This window comes from Panicum virgatum, chromosome 2N (assembly GCF_016808335.1).
Source record: "Panicum virgatum strain AP13 chromosome 2N, P.virgatum_v5, whole genome shotgun sequence".
Classification (NCBI taxonomy): domain Eukaryota; kingdom Viridiplantae; phylum Streptophyta; class Magnoliopsida; order Poales; family Poaceae; genus Panicum; species Panicum virgatum.
Genome location: NC_053146.1, coordinates 63702549 through 63720791, shown reverse-complemented (window position 1 = coordinate 63720791; position 18243 = coordinate 63702549). Strand labels below are relative to the sequence as shown.

General features: G+C 44.4%; 2 protein-coding genes across 9 annotated transcripts; one reads left to right on the top strand and one right to left on the bottom strand.

The window, feature by feature from the left end:
• The first annotated feature begins 1580 nt into the window (after window positions 1-1580).
• LOC120661812 (probable amino-acid acetyltransferase NAGS2, chloroplastic) lies at window positions 1581-8603 on the top strand. Of its 8 annotated transcripts, none has more exons than XR_005670059.1 (11): window positions 1590-2013; window positions 2336-2423; window positions 2886-3094; window positions 4373-4524; window positions 4753-5164; window positions 5914-6011; window positions 6310-6421; window positions 6514-6607; window positions 7020-7092; window positions 7776-7994; window positions 8321-8603. XR_005670059.1 is itself a non-coding variant. In XM_039940773.1 (10 exons), the coding sequence occupies exons 1-10, from the start codon at window positions 1696-1698 to the stop codon at window positions 7808-7810; spliced, it is 1608 nt and encodes a 535-aa protein (XP_039796707.1). In that variant the 5' UTR covers window positions 1581-1695; the 3' UTR covers window positions 7811-7954. The 8 variants fall into 8 exon arrangements, 5 of the variants coding, with proteins under 5 accessions (XP_039796707.1, XP_039796708.1, XP_039796706.1 ...); XR_005670058.1 differs by having other exon boundaries at window positions 1598-2013; window positions 6514-6673; XR_005670060.1 differs by having other exon boundaries at window positions 1901-2013; window positions 2385-2423; window positions 6514-6673.
• Window positions 8604-11209: 2606 nt separating this feature from the next.
• Window positions 11210-13379, bottom strand: LOC120661811 (cysteine-rich and transmembrane domain-containing protein WIH2-like). Its single transcript, XM_039940769.1, has 3 exons — window positions 13193-13379; window positions 12885-13056; window positions 11210-11557 (listed from the first exon to the last, which is right to left on the bottom strand). The coding sequence occupies exons 1-3, from the start codon at window positions 13239-13241 to the stop codon at window positions 11512-11514; spliced, it is 267 nt and encodes an 88-aa protein (XP_039796703.1). The 5' UTR covers window positions 13242-13379; the 3' UTR covers window positions 11210-11511.
• Window positions 13380-18243: the final 4864 nt, after the last annotated feature.

Here is an 18243-nt window from a genome sequence, read left to right as displayed (position 1 = left end):
AATTAAAATAGTCTCTTTATTTTGTGGTACTCTCCAACAGATTAAATATCAACTCTCCCCCCAACCCCAACATATACTGACGCGTGGGTCCCAAGTATCATCCCCTTTCTCTCCCCTCCCATCGACCGGGCTCGACGGCGGCCGCGAGTGCGGGAGGAGGCGACGGTGGCCGAGCTTGGCACGGCAGCGGCCGGTTGGGGGAGCTCGTCGGGGAGGTCTTGGTGGAGCATCTCACGGAAGGAATCGAACTGAAACATCTCGAGCTGGGCTAATCGAGCTGCTGAGCGGAGCTTTCAGCCATAGCGGTCATGGCGGACACGCGCGGCGTCCTCTGGCAACCGGTCACGGAGCAGATGGGAGCAGGACCTGGAGGCTGGGCCAGCAGCTGACGGAGCTTGCGGGCGGTGGAGCTCGGGACCGGCGAGCAGGGAGGCACGGCGGCCGGCGGAGCTCGCGGTCCGCGAGCCGCGGGAGCGCGGCGGCGCCGAGCAGGGAGGCGCGGGGGCCGGCGGAGCACGCGGCCAGCAAAGCTCGTGGCGCCGGGCAGGGAGGCGCGACGGTCGGCGAGCCTGGGAGCTGGCGGCGCCGAGCGGGGGAGCGCTGCGGCGGCGCGATCACCTGCAGGCGGGACCACGCGGAGGGATGGCGAACGCGGGCCATCGGTAAAGATGCCGACCGGTTTTTGTGGGATGCAGAATGGGAAAGCGAAGCTAGGACTTTAGCTAATCTGTTGGAAGCTAGTTTTACTGACTTTTTTTCTATTTTTATCTATTTATGGTAATTTATATAATTTGTTGGAGATGTTCTGACCCGAATGGGTAAGAAATTTTTTGGGTGAAAAAAAAGCAACAAATTATGGGAAATATTTTAGAAAAAGTGATTTTTTCCTTCATCACCAGACTTTCATTGTCCACCTTCCTAACAGGTGGGGACACCGTGAGAGATATGTGTGTTTTATCTAGGTACATGCTAATTTCAATTGTTTGGATCATTATAGTATAGATTATAGCATAGATATCCGTATCCGTATTCAAATTTAATGTGGTAGTAAAGTGGATACATCCAAATTCGATTTTCATTGATTTTCTCTATTCGATTCTATATCCGTATTCGACAATATCCGACACTATTTGTATCCGTTTCATTCAAAAACTATTTAAAAATTGTATTTCTTTCTCATCGCCCATATTATTAATTTATATTAAATTTACTTTTAAATATTCTTATTTATCTTTGAATTACTTCTATATTTTTTATTTATATATAATAAAAAATATTTATATGTTTATTACAATATACTTTTTCTTGAGTTTTATTTATATGTATTTATTTATTAACACATTTATTGATAAATAAATTATTTTTAACTAGATATGTTTATTATATTATTATGCTTTAGTCTGTTCATCTATAATAATTTTATAATCTAAAACTATTAATAAAGAAAATAGCTAAATGTTAGCTTATATGTCAAGTCAATATCCGAATCCGAGACTTCTATTTCGTATTCGTATCTGATAATATTTAAATTTATATTCGTATTCGATTTAAAATATGATAAAATGTGCTATCCAAATCCGATCCGTTTCCTGTTAATTCCACCCATTCCCAAAACAAGGTCTCGTCGCGGCAAAACCACACGACCTTTTCCCTCTCCGACCGACCCCCTACTTCCCTAGGGTTCGAAGCTTCTACATGGTCACGTGGGCACCCGGGGGGCGCCTCGCAGGCGAGGTCTTGCGGCCCGCCGCCCGGGCCGCCGCAAATGGATTCCTCTCTGGGAGACTGCGGCGGGTAGCAGTTACCCGCCGCTGGCGGGGGACCGGCGTCCGGTGCTGCGCGGTTGGTAACTCCGGCTCGGGCGGCGCCGCCGCCGCTGTGGACCCCGGGGAGGAGTTTGTAGGGTTCTTCCGGGAGGCGTGGCCATACATCCGGGGCCACCGCGGGAGCACCTTCGTGGTCGTCATCTCCAGCGAGGTGGTGTCCGGGCCACATTTCGACCGTGTTCTGCAGGTATTGGGAATTTGGGATTTTTGCTCGGGCTGTTTGCTTTGCTGTGTTTTCGTTCATCTGATTATTTGTTCAGAGTACATTTGACCTTCTTCTCGATCCTTAAGAAAATTGCGTCAGGTAGGACAATTGCTGTATCCAGGCCTCACAACAATTTGAGTTGGAGACCCTTAAGAAAAATAAACATCACCAAAGTACGGAGTAATAAGGAGTAGAAGAATTAGTTTAATGATAATCTTACTCTTGAGGTTAATTATTTTAGGCTTTTGTCACAGGGATTCCCATTTCCCAATACCAACAGTACTATATTTTCTCAAATATGCAGGATATCTCACTTCTCCATGGTCTGGGGATCAAATTTGTTCTTGTTCCAGGAACACATGTTCAAATTGATAAGTTGCTGTCAGAAAGAGGTCAGTTCTGTGCAACACGCCAACACCCATATCAAGCATCTTCACAATTCATTATTAAGCCAGTATTCTATTTGCGAATACATGTGCTACACAAAAATGGCTATGAAATTTTTTAAAAAAGTTTGAAATTCACTTCTTACCATTCGCGTGTAGATTTCTATATATACCAGACTTTTTTTTAACACAATTACAACATAAATGATATCTACTGAGCATATCAAGAGAACTACAGTAAGAAAGTTTAGAGAATCGTTTAGCTCCTGTCATCCTGTGGCATATAATTGACTGCTACATTTGACCCGCAAAGCTTCCAGGACTCTATATCTGTATGATTTGCGAACTATTCTGTAATGATCTATCATTTGCTTTTGCTAACTTTGGTTGGTTTCAATTCTTACTGCATCTACGCATCTCTTAATTCTCCTGGTAGTGCATGTTCTCACTTTATGAAAAATCCTGTAGGGAAGAAGGCCAAGTATGTTGGTCAGTACAGAATTACTGATTCTGATTCATTAGAAGCTGCAATGGAGGCAGCTGGTAGAATACGGTTGACAATAGAAGCAAAACTTTCTCCGGGTCCTCCAATGTTAAATCTCCGTAGACATGGTGTTATTGGACGCTGGCATGGTCTTGTGGATAACGTTGCAAGTGGCAACTTCCTTGGTGCTAAGGTGAATACATATAAGTGAATGGGCTTTTGAATATCTAATTTTTATCTCATTATTATACTAGTTTTTATAGCATATCCTATGTGCAACTTCAACGGTTGTAAATAGCTCTTCATAAGAAAGATAACCCTAATTTTCTTTCCTTCTTTTTGTTACTACATAATTTGGGATGAAAGCAGGAACGGGAAATTCCCGTACCGACCGACGCCGAATACCATTTTAACCGACCGGACATCATATTTTCGGGAAAAAACGGATTCGGGAAAGAATTCGGGAAAAAACGGCGAAAACGGGATCGAAATCGGTTGAGGCATTTTCCCAACTGAATTTTCGGTTCCCGTTTTTTACCCGGGAAATTCGCGACGGGATTCCCGTTTTTATATTCAGACTTGATTCCAGCCCGTTGGCACTTCCAGCCCGCGAAGCTACTGCCAGCCGCAATAGCTCCATCCGCGTTCTCGTGGTGGGCTGGCTTGCTTGCTTTTATAGCAAATCTGAGTTGCCCTTTGCGCTCTGCTGACGAGGTGGGATTAAATTTGGATCAGCTGGCTGCCTGGCTGTTGCATGCTTGTCGATGTGCGCGTGAGCGCCTCTGCGCTGTGCTCAGCTGCAATGGGCCGCAAGGCCCTAGAGGCCAGCAGCAACACGTGTTGACGAAGCCACGTAAAAGGAAACTAGCTGAGCAGGTTTACTTTTATATTTCATTTTTTCTCAACGATTATCTTCTTTTTTTTTCAAGTAGTTTATGCCTAAAATGTCGCGGACCATCTATTCGTATGGATATGTGCAAGACCTACATCACAAGTCACCTTTATATTTGCGATGCTATCTGTCTATAATTTTTTTTTACCAATGTGTTATACATGGTTGTATCTTGTTACATTGAGTTGGACGTTTGAAGTTATTACATGCATTGGTGTTCCCGCTTTTAAGTACCGGTTTCCGACCGTTATCGATGTGCTTCCGATCGAATTGTACCGTTTCTGATATCCTGAATAACCGATTTCGTTTTTCCGACCGAGCTTTCCCGATTCCGTTTTCGCTTCCGAATAAAAATATGAAAACGAAAATGGTTAGGGTCTTTTCCCGACCGATCCCAACCGCTTTCATCCCTGAACACAATGAAGTCAATCCAAAGTGAAACCATATGCTTCAGAAATAAGTGCATACATACTACTTGTGATCATTTCCTAGCTCTGTTTTCTGTACTTATTAGTTCTGCTGAACTTGGCTCGGGGTCCTGCAATGACAGTATTCAATTTATGTATCTTCCTTTGGCAGAGAAGAGGGGTGGTTAATGGTATTGACTACGGATTCACTGGTGAAGTTAAGAAAATAGATGTTTCGCGGATAAGAGAGAGGCTTGACAGCGATAGCATAGTTGTTGTCAGTAACATGGGGTACTCGAGTTCGGGGGAAGTGTTAAATTGCAAGTATGTTGTTTCCTTACTTTTTAATTTTCATGTTTTCTTACCATCAGTGTGTGCACAATATGATACAAAAGATATGTGCAAATGTCCTATCTTATGTGCAAACAATTTACTATAACACCTGCTCATTTGCATGCATTGGAGCCAGCATACAATTTACTATAACACCTGCTCATTTGCATGCATTGGAGCCAGCATACTAAACAAAATTCTTTGTTTGGAAATTTTCAGCACCTACGAGGTTGCTACTGCATGTGCGTTAGCAATGGAGGCAGATAAACTTGTGTGCATTGTAGATGGTCAAATATTTGATGAGCATGGACGAGTTATTCATTTCATGTCTATTAAAGAAGCTGATTTGTTGATTAGAAAGCGTGCTAAGCAAAGTGATATTGCTGCAAATTATGTCAAGGTTGTGGATGAGGAGGGTATCAATTCTCTACACAAGGGGGTATATAAACCATCAATGAGTGTTAGGGCTCTTGTAAACGGGTATGCTGCTTCTTTTCAAAACGGTTTGGGCTTTAATAATGGGAATGGTATTTATTCTGGTGAGCAAGGGTTTGCTATTGGTGGTGAAGAGCGGTTAAGCAGATCAAATGGTTATCTTTCTGAGTTGGCTGCAGCAGCATATGTATGCCACGTAAGTGTTTCACCTTACACTTGACATTCTCTATTCTGTTAAATTATGTGGTTCTGTCTGAAGATTAATAGTTTTGAGTGCTTACATGTATATCATAAGTTTTTAAATGTTATCCAGTACAAAGTAGCAAAAAATGTTCTCTGAAATTGCTACTTACAGTAAGGGTTGTTGTCTTGTTGATTAATATAATTCCATGGTCATGCTGTATCTCATGTTAGATCTGCATGCATGTTTGATGGGCTACCATGAACTGGCCATGCAATCTCATGCTACTTGAATTTTTTTCATGTAAGGAAGGTGGCATGTTGGGATACATTTGCAGCATTTCAACTTAACGGCTGTTTGGATTGTGGTATCTGATGATGGAATCAGTATTGGGATACGAAATTTGTGGGAAATGGGCATTTAATATATTGATGGGTGGAAGCATGGAGGGCTAGCATCCTCGTGTTTCAGTGGGATATGAGTTAGTGTACCATTATTTATTGTAGCCTTTATGGTCTTGCTCAGTACTATAGTGCAGTAGCATGTAGCTATGAAGTTTTCCTAGAGATCAGAACTTGAGCTTAGTTTGAGATGGCAACATGTCTGTGTTGTTTGCGTTTTCCCTTTGTACAAAAACAAGCAATGTCCATCCAATGAACAACCAAACTATATGCTTTTGGAAAGTGTAAGCTTACTAGTGGCATGAAAGCTTCTATTTCTTAGGCTTGACTATCTGTTGACCATTTGTTTCATCCAAATGTCAGGGTGGTGTTCAAAGAGTTCATATCATAGATGGAACTGTAGATGGATCACTGCTATTAGAATTGTTTACAAGAGATGGTGCAGGAACAATGATAGCTAGGTATTCTATAGCTCTTCTATCATTTTTTTTCAAATTTGTTGCTCTAATGTTCTTGCTAATAGTCTAGTGCCTGCATTATCTTTTATCAACATGGAAGCTTTTTTTAATTAAACATGTAGTGTCATTCTTTTTGTAGTCCTTAATTGCTAAAAAAATTATTTGACATGAGAAATTAAATTTGTGCTTGGGTAACAAATGTTTGCCATGAATGTTTTATGGAGAAACGGGTGCCTATTGGAATCTAGCATCTACATGCTGTCATGGGAATCATGGTTTATTCCCTTCCATATGTTTTCAGGGATGTTTATGAAGGAACAAGGATGGCTACAGCTGAAGATCTTCCTGGCATAAGGAAAATTATCCAACCACTGGAGGATTCTGGCATTTTGGTTCGGAGAACAGATACAGAGGTGTGTTAACTATGAACACTTTTGATTACAACGTTGTTTTGTATTGGGTGGGTTTAACTTTTCTTAATGCTTTCTTTTTATATTCTCTCCAGCTTCTTGAAGCATTGAACTCGTTTTATGTTGTTGAAAGAGATGGTTCAATCATTGCTTGTGCTGCTCTGTTTCTGTTTCCTGAGGAAAAATCTGGTGAGGTTGCTGCAATTGCTGTATCTGAAGAATGCAGAGGAAGAGGTCAGGGGGACAAGTTACTTGGTACGTTCATTGCATGGACAAGTTACTTGGTACATGGATAAACAGAATCTGTTCTCGATTTTTTATTGGAACCATATACCCAGCACCATGCCCACATTTACTTGTGCCCTCTTTCTCACGTGCACACACAATCCTTAAAGATTAGATTAGGAGAAGATTCCGCAGACCAATAAAGTGGTGTTAAAGTTGGGGTCTCTGCTCTCTAATACATAACTGTTTTGTGTTCCTCAACTTTGCAGTTAGTGTGTCCTCCTTCATGTTAAAGAGTTTGATCTTGTTGAACTTGTACTATAACAGCCTAAACACCTTTTTTTCTGTTTTACTCATGGTTATTGTTATGCTTCAGATTACGTCGAGAAGATGGCGTTATCGCTTGGTCTTGAGAAATTATTCTTGCTTACTACCCGGACTGCAGACTGGTATACCTTGGTTCTTTCTCTTGTCTCATTACATTGATGGTCCAAAAGCCTTGACCTAACTCAATGGTTGTGTTCTCTGTTGCCTTAGTTTATGTAGAATTGCTATAGTTCCTGGTTTGTGTTGGGTCTATCGACATTTTGTGGACCTTGTGGCTGGCTATAGCACGCATTATTGAATGTAGTCCCTAGTTTGATCTGCTCTGTGCAATGTTTCTTTAATCCACTTGACTCTCTTTTTGATATTCATTTCATCTTTTGAGAATCTACATGAGTATCTGGAATGCTGCTTTCACATGGTTTCAATAGGACCTGTTACAGTTACTGAATATTGAAGTACAATCATTACATGGGAAAAACAACTTTGATGTCCAGCTAGGTGCAGATAGTAACATTGTTTTGATTTTGGGCTTTTTTTGTGCTTCAACCTTGTGTTTAGGGCGTGTTTAGTTCGCAAAATTTTTTGGGTTTGGCTACTATAGCACTTTCGTTTGTATTTGGCAATTAGTGTACAATGATTAATTAGACTCAAAAGATTAATCTCATCATTTACAACTAAACTGTATAATTAATTATTTTTTAAACTACATTTAATGCTCCATGCATGTGTCCAAAAATTCGATGTGATAGGGAATCTTGAAAAAAATTTGGAACTAAACATGGCCTTAGTTTTGAAATGTTTTCAGGTTTGTGCGGCGTGGCTTCTCTGAGTGCTCCATAAATTATATTCCTGAGCAGAGGAGAAAACGTATCAATTTGTCACGTGGATCCAAGTATTACATAAAGCAGCTCCAGCCAAAGCATGGTGGTGTTACAACGAACAACTTTGCCATCAGGTGACACAGTATTCATGTGACATGGTGCAACTTGAGAAGATGTCGGCAATGATTATATTAATTTTGCTCCTTGCCGAAAGAAAAACTCGGCCGGGTGGGGAAAGACCGCCCCACCGGTATTATCTAAGAGAAGACTCGGCTTCCCCGACCGAGAAAATCCCCGAACCCTGGCCCCGCCCTGACACTGGGAGACGTAACCCCTGGGGACTACCTGCCTGGGCCATGTAAGGGTCCTCAGGCCGACCTGGGGCCGGCTCACAACCAATGCTTTGGCACACAGGGCCAGCGAGGGGATTTTTTTACCCTCAGCCTAAAATTCGCTCCCACGGGGAGTCGAACTCAGGACCCGAGGGGTGCCGCCGGAGTGACTAACCAACTGAGCTAGCATCCTTTGGCTTGCCGAAAGCACAATTTCAAACAGAAACAGGACAACTTTTACTGACAGTGATTTTAAGCGATAGTTATCTTCACATTTGCATGTGTAATTGAAATCTGTTTTGACCACAGAAATGAGGCAGAGAACAAATAGCTGATTGAATTCTGTGTATACCTTGTTAACAAGCAATGTTACAATACTACCAGATAGAGGTAAGAGGTATGCAGTCAGAATTAACTACCTTTTGTTGCTTTTTGTAAAAACTAGCTAAATAACGGGTGCATCATATAGCTGTGAAAATACTCTCGAAAAGACGGTAATGTGAGGTATTATATCTGGCCGATCACTCGTGCTTCGGGAATAGTAAAGATGATTTTTTTTCGTGGTCGTGTGTGTCTGCAAAAAGCGGCAGAATTGTTATCGGCCAGCTCGATCGACAGGTTTCCTAGTTTTGCTGCCAGCCAAGAGTTCGGTTTTTTTAAGCTTCTGATAATGACTTTGTTCTGATGAGATCAAAGGCGAAGGCTTTTCTACCTTTCCTGGTACAAAGGGAGAATATTAGTTCCCAGCTGCTGAAATCATTGGCGACGCTTTTCTTCCGATGAGGTCACAGGCAAAGCTTTTTTTTTTCTTTGAGAGGCTGGTATATATTCCTGCACATGCATTGGCTAGCTGTGGCTCTGGTGCTAATTTGTTATGAGAGAAAAGTACTGATGGCTGATGTTAATTTGGTGTGAGAAAAAAATATTGCTGGCTGGTTGATAAAGTAGCTGAACAGAGCGTGGCACGGTGGTTACGGAATGCTGGATGGCGAAGTGTGCCCGCGGAAGCACGCGACGTTTCAGAGCGGCAAGAAGTTGGATGTCATTATGCCAGTACAGAATCATTCATGGATGAATTTTACATGTCATGTTTGATTTGGGGTGTAAAAGTTTTCGCGAAAACTTTTTAGCCCTTTGACCACTAATTTAGAGTATTAAATAAAGTCTAATTACAAAATTACCTCCACAGCCCCTCGTATAAATCGCGAGACGAATCTAATGAGGCTTTTGACTGCGTGATTAGAGGATGGTTGCTGTAGTATCACTGTAGCAAATGATCAATTAATTACCGTCATTAGATTCGTCTCGAAAAGTTACACCCATCACTGAAAAGATTTTGTAAATAGATTTCATTTAGTATTCTATGCATGTGAGATTTTTTTTCGGAAAATGTGCACGTAAAAATCAATGTAGAAACCAAACACCGCCTAATATGGTGAGGTTCTTGAAGGTGCATTATGCTGCGTCACACCGTCCAGACAAAAACAAATGTGGCCATGCTGCTGATGTTGCCAAACAATAGAATTCTTGCATGTTTTTGGCATGTAGACAGCAAGCGAGTATCCACAGCCACAAGAAACTACCACAGAAGATCTGGGGTCACACAATTGCCTGCCTGCACTGCAGCACTATCACAGCATTCTCATAAATTAACTTTCCAGCAGACAAACAATTGATTGATTACCTAAGAATATACCCTTTACCCCTGTCATGAAAGAAATGCATCCTATTTTTTGGTTCCTGTTAACATCTCTCTCTTTTTTGAGGAAACTGTTAACGTCTCTTTAAAGGGAGATTGTGAAGTATAAATAAAAGGGACATAGTGCTTGCCTGCTCGGTAATGAAAGAAAGGCGTGCGTGGTGTACGCTCTTCCTTAGTACTGCTTGGAGCGTGACACGGTGAAGGCCGCCTCCCGCGTCAAATCTTTTTTTTTTCCTCTCCTTGGTTCCAAGATGTTTCTCAATCTGAACTGCACATGCACGGAGAAGTTTTTGTCCTCTGCGTCAGGTTTCACACCTATACGAAACGCTGATGCAGATCTCACCGCAGGTGGACTCGCGCGATGTTTTGTTTCGAGCCGGCAAGAGGTTGGAGACCAGTCTCGCGTCACATCCACGGGTGGGCGCTGCAAGTGCGCCGTGCTGCTGTGCGCACACCTCGCTGATGAACGCGCATACGCCTGGGTTGCTACTGCTATCACACCCCATGAAAAGGAAATGCCCGCTTGGTCTCGAGCGTCTAGCCGTGATTCATGCGGCAGTTCCTTCAGACGGAGAACTGGAGACTTCTCCTTGGATGAAATAGTAGAGCTCCTGCTTCCCCTTGAAAAAAAAAAGAAAAGAATTGGAGACGTGTAGCAGCGGCAACTTGAGCGTCCCGGATGTGGGCATTGTCAAGGAAGCGTCCGGCGTCCCGGATGTGGGCATTGTCAGTGTGTCTCTGGCCGGATGACAAGGTCACAGGGCCTGCCGTTCGCATGGGGCGCGGATGCGTGCCACACTGCATGAGTTGTTAGCCAGCCCACGGACAGCCCACATCCTACATAACCTCTGCTAAGCTCTACAGTCTAAACATACCGTAGTGTGCATACCCGAAATAGGAACGTGTCACTGTTATACTGTGTGAACGTGTCCAATGATCCAGGCTGCAAACGCAGACTCATCCCGAAGGACGAAAACAGGGTAAGGGCCGTTTAGTTCCCAAAAATTTTCACCTCCCCTTTAAACACATGTATGAAGTACTAAATATAATTAAATAACAAAACTAATTACACAGTTTGGATGTACACGACGAGACGAATCTTTTAAATCTAATTAATGCATGATTAGTCATAAGTGCTACAGTAACCCACATGTACTAATGATGCGGTCAAAGCCCTCAAAAGATTCGTCTCGTCGTTTCCAAGTGAGTTCTGAAATTAGTTTTTTAATTAGTGTCCGAAAAACCCTCCCGACATCTAGTCAAACAGTTGATTTGACATCCAAAATTTTTGGTTTTGCAACTAAACGGGCTCTAAAGCTGGATTGCGCGAACATAACGAGCTGTTTTTCTTAGCGGGCAAAACATGATCAACAACAGAGTAACGGCGAAGAAACCAAGCAAAATGTCTTAGAACAAACCAAGTTGCGCACTCCATAATCCCAAGTTGAATTCCACCAGAAACTCGGCAATCCACAGAATACACACCAGCCATCATCCAATCAACACCGACAGAGTACTAGTACTAGAAGTCTCATTGCTGGGTTTCATAAAAGAGAATGAAAAAAAATAGACGATAATGCAGGACAAGAAAGCTATAGTCTAGGACACTAGCATTTCAAGCCGTTTCTTCCTTGAGGCAGTTTCATTTCACTTGCAGTCACCTCGAATCCGTCGGCGAGGGTCGTCTCAGAAGCAGGCGTCCAGGAGGCAGCAGCAGCAGAGAGCAGCCAAGCTGTTCAACCACAAGTGAAACGAGCATCAGATGAAGATCAAACGAAAGAAAAGCATATGCCAATTCTAAAGCATGCTTTACTAAAATGTAAAGATCACTATGATGCAGAAGCTGTAACATATTCCTTCAAAATTCCCAGCCATCCATCGACAGATTCCAATGCCCAACCGTGATATTGTAAGTACAACGCTAGTGCTAGAGCATCTATCACATCTCATTGGTATCAGCGAGTCAACGGAAATATATTATCCTTCCAACCAAACCAAGGGCATTGCATTTTGTATTTTTACATTTTTGGAAAGAAATTTTCAACATTTGAAGTATTAAATATAGACTAAAAACAAAACTAATTACAGATCTCGTATGTAAACTACGAGACGAATTTAATGAGCTTAATTAATCTATTATTAGAGCATATTCACTGTAGCAATTTAGTACCTAATCACATTCTAATTATGCTCATTAGATTCGTCTGGCGATTTATTTTTCGACTATATTTAATACACCATGCAAGCAATTTATATAATCACATTCTAATTATGCTCATTAGATTCGTCTCGCGATTTACAATGCGATTTATTTTTCGACTATATTTAATACACCATGCAAGCAATTTATAAAAAATTTGTATTTTGCGTTTTTAAATCTAAACAGGGCCCAAAAGAGAAATATTATCCCAGGCGACCTCGCCCCGAAGGAATCTGAGAATCGAGGGCTTTCACACTGACAACTACTCGTATTTTTCGGCAGCCAGAACGCAACCAAACTCGAATCGGCAACAAGAACGTGACTGCAGAGACGCCCGCGTCAAATCGGACGGTCTCCGTAGCATCAGGCAAAAAGACACAGGTGCTGTTGGGCTGACCGTATAAATAATGTAGAACTGGTAAAATGAATAATATTTTGTGAGAGAAAATAAACCGAGACAAATCAACCTAGATAAACCTCACAGCCTCACAGCCTAGCCTCCCTCTGCGCGGATACGTGTGCGCGTTTGCGTGCAGCGACGGACACGGCGGCACGTCGCCAGAGCCACGAGGCTGGCGCTGGCGGGTTGCCCTTTCCAAGGGTGGTTCACGCGTCAAGTCGGGGTCCCACACACCGCGGCAAACGTGCGCACGCACCAGCAAGCGCGGCCGCGGCCGCCGCCCCCGCCGGGGGCCGGGCTGGCAGATCTGACCGGTGATCCCAGCGCGCGAAGCCGGCAACCTAGACCTTTCGACCTAATCCGGCAAGGAGATACCGCAGAGGCATCCGAGCCTGCGCAGGCAAGCAGCACAAATAGGTGGAGGAGGGGACGAGATGAGTAGGAAATCAAGGAACGTACCATCCCTCCATGAAGGAAGGCCCGCTGCTCTGCTGCTGCTGGGGCGGCGGCTGCGCGTACGGCGGCGGGTAGCCCTGCTGCGGGTACCCCTGCGGCGGGTAGCCCTGCGCCGGCGGGGGGTAGCCTGCCGGCGGGTACCCCGGCGGCGGGTAGCCGTCCTTCCCCGGGTAGCCTGCATGAATCAAATTCCAAACGCCAGCGAGTTTAGCCGCATGGGTCACGGAAAGTAACCAAGCAACAAACACACAAAAAAAGTTGAAGCAAACAGGAGCAACAAGGAGACGTGAGGAGAAGCCGCCGCCGCGCACCTTGCTGCGGCGGGACGCCGACGGGGGGCTGCTGGCCGTAGTAGCTCATCTCCCTCCTCTTCCTCCCTGCGATCGGAGGGCGGAGCAGGCAGGCTCAGGCAGGGGAGCTTTCGCTGGTTCGGTTTGGGACTTTGGGGTGGGGATTTGGGCGAGGGCGAGACGGGGTGGACCGGTCCGTCGGTCGGGCCGGGCGGTTTTATAGAGGGGCGGAACTGCGCGGAAGGGCCGTGTGCTTCCTGCTTTCTTCTCCTGCCTTTTGCCAACCGCGTCGCCTGGGAACGTGGTGGTGGCCCGTGTCCCGTGGCCCTCAGTCTCTGGCGGTGGGCCGTTTCGTAGCTCTCCTCGAGCATCCGCTGCTGACCAGGATCCCGGTTGCGTTGCGGGCCAGCCGCCGCCACGAGAGGGTTTGCCAAAAAAAAAAAAAAGGAAAGGGGAAAAAGGCGGGCGTGTTCCTGGGGTGTGGCCACCGGGTTTTCCTGGTGGGGTAACGCCGCAGCCGCACCGAACTTTGGCGAGCACGTGCCGATTATTTTGGTGTATTTATGGAAGCAGCAGAAGAATAGTTTTTTTTTGAAATTAAAGAAGAAGAAGAGTTGGCGTGACGAAACCAAGGGATGGAAAGAGAGTAGCAAAAAGTAGGGAGTCCAGATCACATCGAAAGGTGCATGTAGACTCCAGTGATCAAATCTATCTCTACTACAAGAATCTATGGAAATTGAAAATTTTCTCACTCAGACTAATCTTCATACCCACTTCACAATCCAACACTTTTTGGCCCCATCTGGAAGCAAAGTTGATCGACCAAAGCAGAGGCAGACGGAATTTCGGCGCCCGCACCGCACAGTTCCGCCTCGGCATAGAATTTTTTGACACCGGGCCAACGTATACCCGCCTCCTGGTACCCGCCCGGCCATTGGTCGTTCCCCGATCTTCGCGGAGATGGATTCCCCTCACTCGGCGCGACCACGTCATCACCGGACACCGCCAATCACGCTAACTTCCATTCCCATCCATTTTTCCGGCCACCTGAGATCGCGCGCCCCTCCGCTCTCTCCTGCGGGCTGCGCCCGCTCGCCTACTCGCCTCCTGCCCTCCTGCCCTCCCCACTCCAACAACGGAGCGGCCAGCGTAGCCAGGCGGGGCCGCGGCTCGCGACCAGCGCGGCCGAGCAGGGGCGCGCGCAACCCCGCGGCGAGCGTGCGGCAGCCCCGGTTGCTTGGCGCCGGCGACGGGAGCGACTTGATAGAGGCGACCTGGGCGCGGCGGTCTGGCCGCCGTGACTGCACTAACGCTTCACGAGCGCCATCTGCACCAGGCCTCTGGGTCGGCCCTCGCCCCGTCCGCCGGCACCGGGCCCTGCGACGTGCCGTCTCCCACGGTTGTCGTCCCCATCGCCGTCGCCTGCGTGCCCTGACGGCGCAACGACGGTTCTACGGCTTCCCCTCCAACATCGTCGCGCTCCCTGGCGCGAGATCCCCTTCCTCCCCGCCGCCCGGCTCCTACCCTGACTTCCAACGCCTCCTCCCCGCTGTGGACGCGCTCCGGACGGGCCAACTGCCATGCCGGCGACAAGCCTCGGATGGCGATGGAGACGAAGACGACGCGTTCCGGGCCGCGCCGCCGCCACGCGCCCCCGCTGCACGCCCCCGCTGCACGCCTTTGTCCACTTCACGCATGTGAGGAACCACCCAAATTATCTCGATTAAACTAGGTTATCGTCCATTGATCAATCCCAGCTTAAGCGAGATAATCCCGGTAGTCCCCGGTATGCGCCTTGAGCAACGTCCAGGATCAACCCGCATACCATTTGTTCACATCATAGCAACCATCACAAGGATACATATGAGAGCAAAATTTTAAACTTTTGATTACAAGTCTTAATCATCTTACAAAAATGCATGAAGTTAACTATAGCATAAGCAATTAAACACAAGAATTTTCAGCATCTAAAGGTTCCTTACAAACTAAGATGTATTCTAGGTCTAGGTGGATAACCTACCATGTTTTTCTTATGATTCAGAGTCTAAACGCAGCGGATATTTAGAGAGTATTAAGTAGCAATAATGATGTCCTTGCCCAAGACACCACTTGCATAAACTTTGAGCGAGTTCCATCGTCCATCCACTTTGCCGACTCCGGCGGGATGAACGTGGCGGTCACTTCTTAGGAGAGAACCTGCAAAACAACTTAACAGCAACACCGTAAGTACATTTCGTACTTGCAGGACTTATCCACAATACTATACATTTGGTGGATGCAAGATGCTAGTCAAGTTTTAATATTGGTATATAAAAATGCGAGCATAGTTGTCAAGTGAATAAGCAAAAGAGATGTCATCTAATATTTCTATATCAAGCACCAATACAATTGTATAAGTAAAGTGATCATGTAATTATGAGCTCAATCTTCCAAAAGCCCTTCACGAAACTCTACGTTAAAGTCAAAGTACAAGAGCGTGCTCAATGTCCGAGAGCGCGGCTATTGCAATAGATTATAAACCCTGCAGGGGTGTACAACTTTTCCCACACGACACGAGACCATAGGCCATACGACCCGTCGATCCGTAAGCAATGATTCACGTGTGAACCGTTCGCATACCCATCCCCAACGCTGAGACGAACGGCCGGGATGGACAGGTGCAACGGAATCGCCGACTACACCCCATCACAAACCGCGTCGAATCCGTTCAGTGAAGGGTGCACGTATGGTACTTAGCTTACCATCCCATTATAAAGCATGTGGCTTGTATGGAAAAGTGCTCAAGTATCAAAGCGATGACGCATCAGTCCTTAACCAACTCAAGCAAGTCTAAACCATTTGGATTCCACTTCCAACATGGCCCTACCACACTTGCTCAAGTCTCGATCCATCATTCATATCTTGCTCATGTTTTAATCTTTCTCATCTACTCAAGTATATTTAAGCAAACACCCTATAGCTCGCGAGTGATGGTGACCTTGCCATCTCTCGACTTCTACCATAAGCTAAGCATGGCTAAGCAAATTAATTCGAGAAGTCTAAGCATACATACTTTACCTAGTATAAGTTGTTCTAGAGCTATAAGGGAAACATGCCGAGCGGGTTCTACACAAATCACATGACTAGATAGGGTTAAGCCCATGCACAAGCAATACTTTATAATAGCAAATTAAGGATTCAAAAGTAAGGTTTGAGATACATAGGTGACTGCCTTGGTACTCTGCAACCGCGACACTCCGGAACGTCATCCTCTAAAAAAGTAGAAAATGCATGAATTAGAAAGAATGCCAATGCATATGCTTATGATGAATTAGAAAAGATGTCATGAATGCATATGCTTATGAGATGCAATGATTTATGAGAGGTAAAAGCTAACATGATTTAAGGTCATAAAGGAATCAATTCAAAGAGGTAAATAAGGCCACACAAACATTACATAGGGTGGAGATACAAAACAATTACTCACACATTTGCACACACACTTTACAAGACAAGTTGTAACATGACGATACTATAAAACTAGTTATGGTATTACTAGTCATCATATAAATTAACAGTAAGTAACTCATTTCAACGTCAAGCATCAACCATAGGAGTAGTTAATGATTGCTATCAACATGGAGTGCAAGAGACTAAAGTATGCTCATACAAGTTAGGAATATTGTTATAGCTAAATTTAGACAATTCAAGAATTAATAGGTAACTCTAGCAACATCACATTTTAGTTAAGGCAAGATCATCATTATAAAGAAGGGAAGCTAGCAAATCATGTTCTATTTAATTAAGGTGACATCATTACTATAAGTTATTTCATGGAGGTTACTAACCACAAAAGCATATCATATTTATTTTTAGTTATCGGAGAACGGTTGATAGCTCACATGAGCACAAGTGATTCACTAGGCATTTTGCAAGTAGATTAATCCTAGAAAAACATATTCAAATTTGTATCCTCCTACAAACATCTAATGAAAGCTAGTATTTACAACAACATATCATGGCCATAGGTAATTAACAAGAGTGGTCTATGATTTTAGAAAGAGCATCATAAACTAATTAACCATGCATTCAACTAGGGAACAAGCTCTTAATTAATAAATTAGAAACTACAAGAGTATATAACTATTTCATAGGTGTTATTAATTTTACACAGTAGATAAAGGTTGAGTAAAGTAAACAAAACTGGATTTACAATTTTAGAGGTACATATGTATTTATTGTGCATCATACTATTTAACTAGTGTTAAGCAAACATAGATTAAACTGTACCAATCTATAAGCAATTCATGCAAAACAACATGTCTAATGGATAGTACACATCATAAGGAAGCTAGCAAAATTGGTTTTATAATTTTTGGACTAGTAGAGAATTAATTATGCAATTTATATGATAAATACATATTAAATAAACTGAGAAAATAATATAATTACTTTGGGTGTAAACATATTTTTAACAGGTAGAGAAGATCAAGACAAAACTAACAAAATTTGTTTCACATCAATCGGAGCTATATTCAATTTTATACAAATTATGCAAGATGATGCATGTTTATGCACTTAACAAACAAATCTGCTATTGTGCTGCTACAGTACCCGCGGACCGTCGGCCGTACAAGCTCGAGATGAGTTCCAGAAACGCATTGGTTCTGTGTAAGATTTGGAAGTGAACGACGGACCGTCCGTAGGTGGATGGCGGACTGTCCGTCGTAGAAAATTCTGGAGACATGTTTTTGTGCAGAGACTCGGTCTTGAAGCCACGACTCGCGGACTGTCCGACCATAGGTCGCGGACCGTCCGCTTGTCGGCCGAGGCTCACCGGCGAGGTCGCCGGCGGAGGCTCTGGCAACAGTTTCGAGTGCGGTTTGTTTCTATGAGTTCCTAAAGACATGGAGGACTTGTTTTGGCTAGTAGATTTGACATGCATGGGATCTACGAAGCTCTAGGTCATCAATGGTGAAAAGTGTTGAAAGGCCATGGATAGGCCAGAGAGTTTGAATGAGGGCACAAGAGGAAGGGAAACGGCGAGGGGAGCTCACCGGCGATGAGTAGGTCACGAGCATGGAGCCACTTGT

What these genes read in the sequence shown, in the direction of transcription:
- LOC120661812 (XM_039940771.1), top strand. Translation starts at nt 1,696, where the DNA reads ATGGTCACGTGGGCACCCGGGGGGCGCCTCGCAGGCGAGGTCTTGCGG. An exon ending in GCAACTTCCTTGGTGCTAAG is followed by an intron (nt 3,095 to 4,372) that starts GTGAATACATAT and finishes TTCCTTTGGCAG; the next exon opens with AGAAGAGGGGTGGTTAATGG. An exon ending in CAGCAGCATATGTATGCCAC is followed by an intron (nt 5,165 to 5,913) that starts GTAAGTGTTTCA and finishes TCCAAATGTCAG; the next exon opens with GGTGGTGTTCAAAGAGTTCA.
- LOC120661811 (XM_039940769.1), bottom strand. Translation starts at nt 13,241, where the DNA reads ATGAGCTACTACGGCCAGCAGCCCCCCGTCGGCGTCCCGCCGCAGCAA. An exon ending in CGGCGTCCCGCCGCAGCAAG is followed by an intron (nt 13,057 to 13,192) that starts GTGCGCGGCGGC and finishes TGATTCATGCAG; the next exon opens with GCTACCCGGGGAAGGACGGC. An exon ending in CCTTCCTTCATGGAGGGATG is followed by an intron (nt 11,558 to 12,884) that starts GTACGTTCCTTG and finishes GTGGTTGAACAG; the next exon opens with CTTGGCTGCTCTCTGCTGCT.